General features: G+C 39.5%; 1 protein-coding gene across 1 annotated transcript; it reads left to right on the top strand.

Annotated features, from left to right (window-relative positions):
* Window positions 1-9564: 9564 nt before the first annotated feature.
* On the top strand, window positions 9565-13830 carry LOC102712150 (serine carboxypeptidase-like 51). The gene is made up of 12 exons (XM_040522271.1): window positions 9565-9727; window positions 9806-9900; window positions 10008-10115; window positions 10238-10525; window positions 10617-10684; window positions 10781-10886; window positions 10984-11159; window positions 11553-11622; window positions 11741-11791; window positions 13041-13093; window positions 13188-13320; window positions 13500-13830. The coding sequence occupies exons 1-12, from the start codon at window positions 9589-9591 to the stop codon at window positions 13575-13577; spliced, it is 1365 nt and encodes a 454-aa protein (XP_040378205.1). The 5' UTR covers window positions 9565-9588; the 3' UTR covers window positions 13578-13830.
* The last annotated feature ends 668 nt before the right edge of the window (window positions 13831-14498 follow it).

Genomic DNA, 14498 nt, shown 5'->3' with positions numbered 1-14498 from the left:
GTCAGCACAATGGTGGTGACCCTGGCGGTGGCCCGGAGGACAAGCCAGGCTACGAAGGCCAGAGGGGAGCCTGGTGGAGGCGGTCGACGATGGCGTCCGAGCATGCTCTGGTGGCACCAGATCGAGGCTGCGGGCCTGAGGAGGCCTGGGCCGCCTCCCGCCTCTCCGCTGGCTCGCCATCGTGCCCTGGCTGCAGGGTGTGGACGGGGTTGGCACGGCACCGGAGAAGAAGGGGGCGGTGAAGAGTGGTCGGCTGGGGCGCGTCGCCGTTGACCTGCGCTGTTTGGTCGGCTGCTGTAAGATCATGGCCTCGATGACCAAACGCGAGCAGAGAGTGTCAAATCTGGTCGGCACTAACTGCTCCGCTTGACGACGAGTGTGCGCTCCTCTTGGGTGACACCAGTGTTGTAGGGGTTGGGGTGCTGGAACCGTCAGCGCAAACGCGGATTGGGTTGGTGAAGTCGTAGGCTTGTTTCGGGAGGGATGTATTAGGTTCGACAATGTCTGGTGGGTGCACAGGTCGGTTGTGTGTTGCTAGGCGGTTTGCATCAGCGAAAGCCATAGTAGGCCCTCGGCCAACAGGATGACGGCGACGCCTTAGGCGCCGTTCCCTCCTTTGAGGCGTCGTCCTGACGTTTTTCCGGTCCTCCCCACTCTTTTCTAGGTTAAAACCTTGCTCTGTCTTTCGGGCAAGTTGTGGCAGCGTTTACGTCGTGACCTCCATGGGGTCACCGCTTTAGAGAATCTGGCCTATGCAGCGTTGGTCGCCATCAATCCCTTGCGTCGTCCCTTGAGCCTAGAAGACGAGGCCCTTGTTGTCCTATCCGTGGTGGGCGACCAACTTCATTTTGATGTCCTGCTCGGTGAAATCAAAGCTGCTTCGTTGTTGGGTGTGCAGCGAAGCCAACAAAGATAACGCTCTTTGGTTCTTGGATGAGGGTGTGGGTTCTCTCTAGGTAAAGGTTTGGAGATTGATAGCTTGGGCTGAAGCACCTCGTGGAAAATCAGTGTTGGTTTTGTTTGTCTTGGAGGTAACTTGGTAAAGAGGAGGCAGACATCGTGGAGTCGAAGCTACGGTGTCGCGAGGCGACAGGCTTGGAAACGATGACATGTGTTGGCGTTCTCGGATCCTTGGTACTGCCTTACGACAATGTCAGTATCGATGCCCTGCGTCATGCTCCGCTTTGTTGCTCTCACTTGGTGGTGCAGAGCGGGGTTGTGTGTGAGTTGGCCCGGTCACAGGTTTTTTCTTTTTATGTAACCTTTCTAGGGCTTCCGTAACTCTCCTAGGGTTTTTCCTCCTTCTTATATGAATATACACCCCTGTGGGCTTCAAAAAATGACTCCCTTCGATTTATTAATTTAACGTCGTTGACTTTTAAATTTAAGTTTGACTTATCATCTTATTCAAAAAATTTGTCCAAATATATAAAATTATAAATCATAGTTATAATTGCTTTAGTAATAAATTAAATCATAGAAAAATAATCTATAATTATGTAAATTTTTTAAACAAGACGATGTGTCAAACGTAGATAAAAGAGTCAATGACATCAATTAAAAAAAACAGAGGGAGTATATATCTACGTACTTAACGTGGAGTGTAGACAAAAGTAAAAGAAAAAAGCTGATGCAAAAGCAAAAAAGAGAAAAAAAAAACAAAAGAAAAAACGAAAGAAATGGATGCCACTGAAACAACCAGACGCGTGCACACGAAAGCTAGAATTGGCCTATTCTGTCTACTCTACTCCTTCAGAAATTTTACTCTCTCGGCGTCAACGTACAAGTATTTTTATGATTTAAATTTTATACCATAATATAAATATTTGTTTATTTCCATAATTTTAAAACCAATCAGATGCTTAGAATAAAATTTAATCAATTTAAAAATTAAAAATTATGACTATAATAAATAACTTAGAAATACGAATATTTTTTAACCGATGCAGTACCAAACTTCAGCCACTCTAGCGATCTAGTAGTGTGTCTAGCTATCTCGTCTTTGGTCATGAGTATAAGGTATTAACCTTTCTGTAAAAACCTGTCATGAAGCCTTAGTAATTGTCGATTTACCCCTTGAAACCATAAGCATCGAACTTACGGGGCAGGATCACACAAGTTTATTCAAATATTATCACATCAAAGTCTTGAAATTGAATTTTAATTATTTACTAGAGATATATATGTTTTCACAGTTACTCCCATATGGACAATATGCATAAGGTTCCGTTTGATTCAACTTGTAATTTTTATAATCTAGTTTCTTATAAGTAAACTGAAACAAACGGATTATTATAACAAATTATTATAATCTAGAGTCTAGATTACTATAGTCTAATGAGCTCATCCATATGTGTTTTTTTTAATTATTGGGTAGCTTTAAACCCACTGTGCTTGATACTTTAATACAATTATCCATCTTTATCATTTATTTCTGCTTTAGCTTATAATAATCCAACTTACAGTAATCTAACTTAATAATCTATATTACAAGAAGCATTAGCTGAAACAAATAGGGGGAGTAGGTTATAAATGGGAGCTATTATCATTTAATTAATTACAAAGATGAAGAAACTAAAATATTTATGCAAATTTATCTCTGAATACATGATCAAAATCCTTAGACGGGTAAGTACTGCTAGCTATATCCCTCTAAATTTTGGGGATTTTAATTTTTTTGTCACTCTTTGACAGAACCATTTGATCTCTCTCACCACATTTGTGAGAGTAGAGTGATAAATCTATTGCCACTCATACGTAAAAGTAGCAAATAGTTACTTTTGCTACAACCATAGTTAATTTTCCCCGGAATTTTTTTAAGCTCTTCCTGAGGCTTGTCGAGGTGGATGCATGCATGGCATGCCCAGTAATGGATTGACAGTAATGGATTGACAATTGGACGGCTGACATAGTGTGAGAAGAGCGGCTAGAGAGTGAGATCAACAAATTAAATGCTGGCGTGCACTAGTGGCGGAAAACTGCATGGGCATATATCGTGCGTGTTGAAGTATTGTACCTAGTTTGCACAAAGGAGAGTGCACGACTGTTGTCCTAGTTGTAGTAGAATAATTGTGGCCTTGAAGCGATTGATCGCTACAGTACCTATCGACCTAGGATATCATCTTTCGTTTTTTAGAAAAATTATGACATCATAATTATAAATAAAAAATAATTTGTAAGTAAAACGTTTATATACATATTTTTAACGGTCTAAAAGCAAAAAATAAAAAATTAAACCATGATAAAAAAATTTTAAAATCAAATTTAATTTTAATATTAAAAAATTAAAATTTAAGTTGTAAGTATAAATAAAAGCGAAAAGAGGAGGTTCCTAATATGATTCGATGCTTACGATAAAATTTGACTTAACTTTTGAAACATTGATACGGTCTGCTCCGGCTAGATGTGTACATATCCAGTTGTAGGTGCACGCATGTCTATGGCAGGTGGGCCTCCTGTCGATCTCTGTGGTTGATGCAGCATTTATTTTGGTGTGAGGCAGGAAAAGGCATGCATTAACGGTGGTTAAATTGTTTTGTGTCATTCAGATATATTCCCTTTCTCTTTATTATATTATAAGATTTTCTGAATTTAACTAGATTCATTTATATATCAATGTATATGTTATATATATATATATTTATTTATTAACACATGAATCTAAACAAAACTAAAAATCGATGTGAATGCATGTAATCGAGTGCGATATGATTTTTCTCATTCTCTTTTTCTTTAGTGTAACTAAGACAAGTGAAGAGACATGCATGCCTTCTTCTTTCATTTGCTTTGTACATGTAGTCCTGCCCTGCAGGGGCTAGGTTGCAACAGATAGTGGAAGGTTTGGCAGTTCAGATTATCAACACTGATTTGGACGAGAGAGAAGTAGCGTTGCTTACGCCGATGGCAAGATCAATGTGTTGTGCCTTTTATGTCTCGGGCGATCCACTAACGAAGGGTGCGTATATTGGCTACGTTCGTGAGATGTGAGATGTACTGATACTCGTTTTTCGTTAGCATGTTTTTTTAAACTATTAAATGATATATTTTATACAACAATTTTCTATATAGAAATTGTTTTAGAAAATCAAATAACTTCATTTTTCAAATTTTTAACTGTCAAAGTATTTTAACACATTAAATTTTAATACTTACACTTAATGTTTTGTAAGTACATACTACATAATAAAACTACGATAAAAGCAATTGTGTAACTATATGTAGCTAGCTAGCTAACACTACAATGGCGGGCCAATAATAGAGTCTTACTCATGGTCAAATGATTTTTCCTGGCGGACTATGTTATAGTGTTGCCTTCGAGTAGCCTATCTGTAATGTGGTGCACCGGAGAAGAAGGATCTTCGTTAGCGAGTGCTGGCCTTTGGTGCCTGGAGGTCGGCCCATCCGCTAGTGGAAAACCCATTATAGATGCTAGTGAATGGCATCTTCATGCTAGTGCTACTTAGAAGACAAGATGAGAGATAAAAAATTGCATTTTCGCTGTAGGCGCTACTTAGGCTGTGTTGTTATATGGTGCAGTAACAGACTCATAAAACGTAGCAGTGGATTAATGTATTGTTAATTGCTTATTAGCTATAAAAGCTTAGGAAATAGATTGATATGATTTTTAAATCGACTTTTATATATAAAATTGCCGCAAGAACACATTATTTAGCAATTCGGGAAGCGTGAGAAAAAAAATATGGGTTAGTTAACTTAGTTAAAGAACACGGAGATAGAAAGAACAGAAGACCATCGAGAGACATAAAAACATACTTTGAGATAGATAGGAATGAGTGGAAAAGGTGATTAAACTCTTATAAAAATTATATATGGCGTTGTGTATTTAGCAACACTGTTTTAGTTTCCTAGTCATCGATCTGTCGAAGTACGTACGTATGAAACGATATTGAAGCTTGACTGCTTGTAGTTTGTCTTGTAAATCTTATGTTGGAAATCATGGCAACGAAACAAAAACTTTTGGTGAAAAAAAAACAATAATCATCAGAGATGAAGTCCCATACTCAAACGTCTCATTAAATAAGATAAGCCTTCCTTGCGCACTCGCATTCGCGACAAGCTGAAAAGCGTCTTGGTGGTGGCCATCAGGCAAACCGGACTTGATCCCGCAGAATCACCAGGCCCAGCCGACCACGCCTTCCTTCGCATGTACAAGGCCACGCGGTAACTCGTCTTCTCTTCCGGGAGGAATAAGTTCGGTTGACGTCCTTTGACCGAAAAACAGATACAACATGTCCCTCAACTTATAAAACCACCGCAAACGAGATCCCTTAGCAGTATTATACCTGGTTTTGGTTCATGTGGCGTCTACGTAGCTCACTTGACTAGGTCTTAATCTCATGTGATGTTGACATGACGCTTACGTGACAGTTTGATCCGGGAAAAATTCAAACTCATGGGCCCACATGCCAGTGACATTAGAAAAAAAACATACGTATTTCACAGTTTACAAGTTTAGATAATCTGCATGGAGTAAAACGAAAACATATTCAACTCTTGTTTTCATCCATGGACACACGTACGAATTTAAAAAGCACACTTAAGTAGATCACGGTACGAACGAAGTAGACAAGTTGGTTACTGTTGGCTTCCTTAGACAACAGATGTTATCAAAGGTTGTCCACCAGGGGCACTGCTAGCTTGTCCCGGCACCATGGTAGTTGGCGGTGGAGGGAGATCACCTCTGTAGAAGCATCCTCTGTAGCTAGCAGGGGTTCACTTGCCTCGCGGGTAGGAGCCGGCTCAGGAGGTTGAGTGATAGAGAACGGGCCCATTGTCACACACACCAAAGCGACGGCTAGCAAATTAAGCCAGGGATCCCTGACGGGGCTGCAGCTTGTCAACGCCCTTGTTGTCAGGAATTGTGGGATCGATATCACTTGATTTCCTGCAAATCACGATATGTTGGCACTAAAACAACTAAGAGCAATTAAGTTCTCAACTGCTAGCTCTAATTTATCTATAGCTAATTTAATAGCCAATTTATACAATAGTTATCTACAAAACATATACTACTATGTCTCACGCGTCATACACACTGCGTCTTAGAGTTCGTGCTGCAGCTGGCTATAAATCTGTAGCCCACTGCTCTCCTCTCTCCTCTTTTATCTAATTAAAATATGTTTACTGTCAACTTATAGCCTGCTATTGTACCTGCTCTAAAGGCATACCTATTATGATGAGATATGACAATTGAGCAATTTCTCACTACTTGAGAAGTTATTTAAAATTTTGGTACCTCTTAGTACCAGTAAACCGTACAAATCTATAGCCCACTGTTCATGACAATTACCTTGAGCCTTTTTAAAGGCACTAAAACTTAGAAGAAAACCCGCAGCCTTTCGATATGCTCATGAGTAGGAAAAATAAATGACAATCCAAGCTGACCATATAAAATGTTACTCCTATCAATATACGTGGTTGAAGTTCCAATTACGCTGATTGCTTTCGAAACTAGTCAGGTCATAGCGGCCTCATAGTTCCTTGACATGATTCAAAATTTATACAAAGGAAACATGAGTAAAACGACAGTAACACATGATTCATATTTGCAAATACAAAGAGAGTTAATCCAGAACCACTCAAATCTAAATTATCAGAGACTAATGATACTGAACTGTTAGAAATTTTGTAAATCTATTATATATATAAAATAATAGAAAAATAAGTCACCAAGTTGTCTCTCACGGGCTAAAAATTCTGAGATTAATAGAAGGAAAATAGGAGAAAAAAAGAAAAATATATTATTTTTGAATCGGACAACTATAAGAGACGGAAAAGAAAGGAGAAAACGACGCCATCCGCGGAGAGGAAAAAAAGAAAAAGAGGAAACAACGGCCATGCGAGCGGACGATTAGCTCCTGCTTGCGTGCGTGCCTGCCTTGGCTTGGCCCCGGCGAATCGGTGAATCGAAAATAAGGGGAGAAAGAGTAATCATCACAATTCACACTATAAATATAATTTAGAAACATCTAAAATTATGTTAAAAAGAACCAGATTAGAAATATAATTTAGGGCTTAAAAATAAAAAGAGTTCATGTGGAAATACAGTTTAGAAAAATTCAAATATCGATTATTTTTTTTAAAATAATTGATATTGAGGGAAGAGTCCACTACAAATACAATTTGGAAAGATCTAAAATTTAGGTTAAAAATTGAAAAAAAATAAGAGAAAAAGTCAATATATAAATACAATTTGGAATTATTTAAAATAAAAAAGAGTCCGTAGTAGAGTTTAGGAAAAAACCTAATCTCAGATTAAAATTTTTAAAATAATTGATACTGAGAGATGAGTCCATCTATAAATACAATTAGGAAACATCTAAAATTTCGGTTAAAAGGAATCAGATTGGAAATACAATTTTAGAACTAAAAATAAAGAAAAATAATAAAAAAGAGTCCATGCGTAAATAAATCTTGGATAAAAAATTTTAATAATTGACATTGATGGAAGGGTCCACCATCTATGAATACAATTTAGAAACATCTAAAACTCCGGTTAAAAAGAACATGATTCTAAATACAATTTAGGAATTAAAAATAAAAAATAAAAAAGAGCCCATGTGTAAATACAGTTTAGAAAAATTCAAATCTCAATTAAAATTTTTAAAATAACTGATATTGAAGGAAGAATCCGTCTATAAATACAATTTAGAAAGATCTAAAATTTCGGTTAAAATTTTGAAAAAATTAAGAGAAAAGTTAATATATAAATACAATTTAGAAGTATCTAAAATTTGAATTATAAATTAAATATTATATAGAAAAAAGCTTATGCACAAGTGTAGTTTAAATACAGGTAAATAGGGTTCATGTAAAAATATAATTTGGAAATTTTAAATTTAAATTAACAACTAAAAAATTATCAAGATAAGATATAGTTACAATTTATAATGTGTGTAATATATGTGGCCTACCATACTAGTTATGTATAATGATGCTGACATTCCAACACACTGGTATCCAGGGGCGGTACCAGGCATGGAGTGGTTTGGGCTTGAGCCCCACGTCTGGTAAAAAAATGCATTGAAAAATTGCTATGTTTTAGTTAAAATTTATAAAAAAATATATTTCATTGTTATGCCCTATGCTTAGTAAATTTTTGGTTCCACACCTGCTGGTGTCGATGTATATCACAGTATCACAGGAATACTTTGTAGACAGTTGTGTTATTTTGTTCCCAATGTTAAAGTTGGACAAATTCTAAAGAAAAAAGAAACCACCATATCAAGTTCATTCGTGTGGCAGGATATGACCCAAAACACTCCGAATGTAATTGGGTGCTAAAATTGATCTTAGCTTGCAGCCACAACTTGTGGAGGTGCCTGTTGACCAGCCAGACATTCGGCATTATCAGCAGCATAACTCGGTCACCAGTTGAGTAATAAGCAAGTAGCACAGTTGATGAGAACTGCAGTTTGCACAATTACCTGCTATATGAAAAGCAAAAGATATAACAGAGTTTGGAATAAATGGTCTGTGACAATTTGCCATACTGAATGAAAAACTTGACTTTTGTTCTGTATGGCCAAAGCTCCAATGGCAGCTGAATGTTGTTCCTGTCTGAAGCCTGTCCTTGGTTTATCATCTACAAATGCTAGATCTGAGGCGTCTCAAGAACCTGAAATCCAGTGTCCTCATCTGATCGACAGCCAAACCATGACATACATCCTGCATGCAGCACCATATCCTCTGCGCGATTTCAGGCGTGCTCTTCACCCATACCCTCTGGAGTCTGAAGAACACATGCTTTTGCCGAGAGCTGATGAATGGGTTTGATGTTTCTGAATCTGAATAAATATATCTGAATCGTGCGCGCAGAACAAGGCGAGCTGTATGCACGCACGGACAAAGCCACCCCTGCAGAGCAGAGACCTCTTCTATCTCGCATGCATCATGTGGTGTTGCGTGCATTTCAGCTCAAGCTCCCTGCTGCTCTAGTCCATTGTTTATTATCTTCCTGACGAGTTTGTAATTCTTTCTGCAATTTGGTTCTTCCATGTATAGATGAATAGATGATATGATGATGCTCCGTGGTGGTTCGATATGCATGAATCTATCCCAATTCATGGACACAAGAGGCTACAGTTTTATATCGACGAATAGGACAATCACAAGTGCTGAGCTGTTCCTATGATCCTACCCAGAGCTTGTCTGTAGTTTGGATGGTTCTAACAACCGCAGAACTAACAGGTCCTAGCAATCCAAAGGTGATGTATAGCTGGGAGGGGTACTTATTAATGGATTTTTTTAAAGGTACGCCCAAATGATGGCATATCTGATTTTATTATAATACACCATGAGTATACGGTAGTAGAAATTATATAAAGGTAAAGTGAAAACTAAAAGATATAATTTTGTGATAAATTTGTGTCATATATCATGTCAAAATAGATGAATTGATGAATATATATTACAAAGATTCGTATAAAATATTTAATATGTTTATAACAAGACACGGTTAGTTACTACACTAATACTGCTACAAGCAACATGTAAGTACCTAATAGTGCCTCTTATTAATACATTGCAATATTGCATGAGTTGGCGCTCTTCGTAGTTCATGCATGCATGGCTCTGCAAATGGACACACACGCTCTTGCTCTCCTCTGCCTCATCCTGCTGCTCCACGGCGGCGGCGGCTTCTCTGCCATCTCCGGCGGGACCAGCGACGGCTCCGAGCGCTGGGGATACGTCCAAGTCCGACCAAGTACTACGCCGCACCCACATGCACGACGCTCATGACTCTCCTGACTTGCTACTATCCATGCTCACGGCTACGTTGCAGAGGCGCACCTGTTCTGGTGGTACTACAGGAGCCCGCAGCGGGTGTCGACGCCGGCGAATCCATGGCCGACCATCCTCTGGCTGCAGGGCGGCCCGGTATAGCTTGCTGCTGCTCCCATCTCCTGAATTCTAGCTCAGGATCACGTTTGAGCTCGGCGCTAATCATGTCGTCGATCGCCGTCGTGGTGTTCTCGATCGAGCAGGGAGCGTCAGGCGTCGGGCTCGGCAACTTCTTGGAGGTCGGCCCGCTGGACGGCGGCCTGAAGCCGCGAAACTCGACGTGGCTGCAGAGGGCCGACCTCATCTTCGTGGTCAGAAAACGAAGACGACGGCGGTTCACGTCGCCATGTGCTTTCTTTCGCCGATCTCTCTCTCTCTCTGCTTATCTTGGCTGAAGTGAAAGCTCTGCTCTGCACTGCTCGTGCCATGGCAGGACAACCCAGTTGGTACAGGGTACAGCTACGTGGAGGACGACGCGCTGCTCGTGACGACGGACGGCGAGGCGGCGGCGGACCTGACGGCGTTGCTCAGGGCGCTGGTCGCCAGGGAGCTCCCGGCCCTGCGGGACAGCCCGCTGTTCCTCGTCGCGGAATCCTACGGCGGCAAGTACGCCGCCACGCTCGGCGTCTCCCTCGCCAGGGCCGTCCGCGCCGGCGAGCTCCACCTCACGCTCGGTGGCGTGGCGCTCGGCGACAGCTGGATCTCGCCGGAGGATTTCGCGGTAAGTCTCAGCTCTCCCGCGCCACCACGTACTGTTCCATTGTGCATCATTGCGAGGCGAACTCGTGAGCGAACCATGGCGACCGATGCAGCTCTCCTACGGGCCGCTTCTGCTGCAAGTGTCGAGGCTGGACAAGAACGGCGCCGACAGCGCGAGCAAGTTAACTTCCTTTCTTGATCAAACACGTGTGCATCGCCATGACTGCAACACAAGGTCTTAATTCACCCACTGCCATTGTTCTTGTTCATCGATCAGGAAAGCACAGGTGGTCAAGCAGCGCATCGAGGCGGGACAGTTCAGGCTGGCGCAGTACGCTCTCGGCAGCATGCTTACCTCGATCGTCGCGAGCAGCGGCCACGTGGTAACCCTTCTCCTTCCAACCGCGTATCCTGCCCATGGTTGTGTTCGTCCATTCGTGGTCTCTGATGGAAGATAGATTCTGCTCTGCTGCTTTCTAGGATGTCTACAACTTCATGCTCGATAGCGGGATGGACCCGGTGGCCACTCCGGCGAGGAGCTTCCCGCCGGCGTACTCGGCGTACCTGGATAGCAAACTGGCCGTCGGAGATTCCATTCGAGACATCATGAATGGTGTCATCAAGGAAAAGCTCAAGATTATCCCCAAGAACGTCGTGTGAGCGCCTTTCCACTGTTTTTTAATTACCACCCTGGTTTAGTTTTTGCATGCCGGACAGAAACCTATCTTGGTGATCACTGATCAGTGATCACAATTCGGAAACCATGACCCTAACTTTGTTTTTTGTCTGAAAAATTTAGTAATCACTGATCAGAATTCGAAGCTTCCATACATGATATCAGAGGAATCTATTCTCTGTTCATCTCTCTTTATATATACTGCAGAAGAATTAAAACCTGAAAAACTGCAATCCATGATTGTCTCGTTTTTCTTTTCCCTGAGATAGTGTATATGCTTCAGATCATAATGTGTCTTGCAGTCAACATGATGTTCAGAAAATAGCCCTTCGATCACTTGTTCATAGTGTTGCTTGCTCTATATCAATTGCAGATGGGAGGAGCAGTCCTACACGGTCTACAATGCGCTGATCAACGACTTCATGAAGCCAAGAATTCAAGAGGTGAACTGGATTAGAACAAGATCGCAAATAAACCCATTTCTGGGATTGCTATTTAGTAGAACTGAAACCGTTTCCTTTGCTGGTATCACATGATATTGATGAATTCCATCTCGTGCAGGTGGACGAGCTTCTGTCATATGGTGTCAATGTGACAGTGTACAATGGACAGGTGATTGAACACACACTTCAGACTACTACATTTTTAGCTATAAAAATGCTTTATTTGCTTACAGTTAATTGGAACCAATACTTGTAGACTGCGCTTGAAACTAGTTCCATACTTCCCTAGCAATATGAATAAACTTTCATATTGTTGCAAACATCCAAGGAAAAATTTAACCATGAACAAGTGTGTAACAAGAACTATCAAAGGGGGCAACTTCTGAACTCACACGCTGGACTTAGGGACTAATTAAATCCTCCTTCAGTCCTTCCAAAGGATGCTGATAATGTAGCGTGACCGTTCCTGAATCACTTTCAAGTTTGAGAAGAAGGAAAGCTGCACATGGTTTGCTGCTTCGGTTCAACTTTCTAGTGTCGATGAGTTGCTTCCTCTCGTCCGTTTCTTCAGCCCTGTTTGGAATCTAGCCATGGCGGTTACATCTTCTTCAGGACATGACAAAGCCTGGATATAAGTCTCTGCTTTCTGAAACCATATACTTTTATTTATTTTGCCCTTTTTTGGAGTGTTCCATGCATGCGTTAGACTTGCACGGGAAACTGGCCCCTCTGCTGCCTCGTCATGCCGTGAACAACCGTAAGATAAGGCTTACTTCCTCATAACTGACTTTTGACCTATAATTTAACTATTTGTCTTATTAAAAATTATAAAAATATTATTTGTTTATCTTGTGACTTACTTTATTATCAAAAAAAACTTTAAGCACGACTTGTCATTTTTTATATCTGTTCTAAATTTTTTTGAATAAGACGAATAATCAAATTTTACAATAAAAGAGTTAAATATCTTACCTTATGAAACGGAGATAGTACCAGGCAAAGAAAAAGATTTTTTGGCTACTCATCACGTCATGCCTTGTTCTGAATGGATAGTACTCTCTCTCATGACCAAGTATTTTCAGTGGATTAGGGGGTCGTCGTTTGGTGGCAAAAACTAAATGATATATTTATAAAAAAAATAATTTATTTATAAAACGTTTATATATTTGTTTTTAGTGATATAAAAGAAAATGTTTAAAATAAAATATTCTAAAATCAATTCTAAATTTAAATTTAAAAATTTAAATTTTAGATTATAAGGAAGCGAAAAGATATGGATGTAACTAATTTCGTGAGTCCTGACTGGCCAATCATGATTGCTGACCGAAATTGGGTATAGAAATTTGTTCTTATAGTTCGGAATGACATGAAGCTGTAATTTTGAGTACAGAATTCATAAAATTCTTTTCTGTATGAAGCTCGATGTAATCTGCTCAACCGCCGGTGCGGAAGCCTGGGTTCAGAAGCTCAAGTAAGAGTTTTGATTTTCAGTGTCCTATTGCCATTTTTTTCTTCAATTATTAAAAAGAAATGTCTAAACTACTTATTTATTTATTTCTTTTCAGATGGGCAGGGTTGAATAACTTCTTGAGCTTACCAAGGCAGCCTCTTCATTGTGGCTCTAGTGAAGTAACAAAAGGCTTTGTCAGATCCTACAAAAACCTGCATTTCTACTGGATCCTTGGAGCTGGGCATTTTGTGAGTAACTCCTCTGAAATCGCTTTAAGACAATCAACGGTTTTATATATTTTGATGTTTAATTCAAAAGCGTTGAACACATTCTTTTGACAAATAATTGGAATTACCTTTTTCTTTGTGTTACTTAAAACTTGCACCGATCTGGATTGTAAAATATGGGTGGACATATTTTTGTGCAGGTGCCTGTTGATCAGCCTTGCATTGCTCTTGACATGATTAGTACCATAACACAATCTTCAGCTCTGTCTCATCCATAGAACTATAGAAGTGGATGAATAAAAGGGATGAAAGGAAAAGAATTTAACCCAGATTGGTTTTCATAAGCATATATATATGATGGTCTATAAGAAGCAAGTTACATGACAGCGCTCGCTGGATCTTTTTCTTTTGTTGTTATAACATTTTGTTTATTTCATAAATCAAAGAATACGATTATGTGTACTTCTTTGTATGTTACTGAGAATAAAAGGCTGTATTCTTCATGATGATACGGTGTAGAAGACATCTATGTTCTTTACGGCAAAATTTTCATAGATTTTTCCTTGGCTTTTACGCACACGCTTCCGAGCTATTAAACGATGCATTTTTGCAAAAACGTTTCTATAGACAAGTTTATCACCTTACATTTCTAAAGTGGATTTTGAACTTTGTAGTAGTTAATTCTGTCGATTATATCATTAAATAGTAATCATAAAATCAGGTAATTTTTCATCTTTCATCAATAATCTTCAAAATAACCCTTCTCAACGCCACGTTCACTTGTAAGGTCCAAGGTCTTACCACGTCAATTGGATAAGAAGAAGTTGTGTTGTTTTTCTCACAAAGATGAGAGATTAAGAATTATCTGATTATTTCTATTGATTTAATGTTATAAATGGTGAAATTAACTAATATAAAGTTAAAAATCTACTCTATAAAAATAAGATCTATATATTTTTTATAAAAAATAAATAAACCATTTAGTTGTTTAGGAAATGTGCCATAAAAACTAAGGGATAATCTAGATAAAAGAAACGGCCTATATCCACTTTTCAGCCATCACGTATACATTGTATGGTATGTCGATTATAATGACAAAATTTATTGCACATACATAGGCCACCACTAAAGCTATATAAAAGGTACAATTGTACATTTAGAAATAAATGCAACATCTATATAAACATTTTTCTTCCAAT

This window comes from Oryza brachyantha, chromosome 3 (genome assembly GCF_000231095.2).
Source record: "Oryza brachyantha chromosome 3, ObraRS2, whole genome shotgun sequence".
In the NCBI taxonomy this organism is placed as follows: Eukaryota; Viridiplantae; Streptophyta; class Magnoliopsida; order Poales; family Poaceae; genus Oryza; species Oryza brachyantha.
This window is presented reverse-complemented; position numbering and strand designations above follow the sequence as displayed.

Excerpts from the sequence above, each read along its gene's own strand:
- LOC102712150 (XM_040522271.1), top strand. The coding sequence starts at position 9,589 with ATGGCTCTGCAAATGGACACACACGCTCTTGCTCTCCTCTGCCTCATC. Across the intron at positions 10,116-10,237 it reads GGGCCGACCTCATCTTCGTG|GACAACCCAGTTGGTACAGG; the intron begins GTCAGAAAACGA and ends GTGCCATGGCAG. Across the intron at positions 11,623-11,740 it reads TGAAGCCAAGAATTCAAGAG|GTGGACGAGCTTCTGTCATA; the intron begins GTGAACTGGATT and ends CATCTCGTGCAG.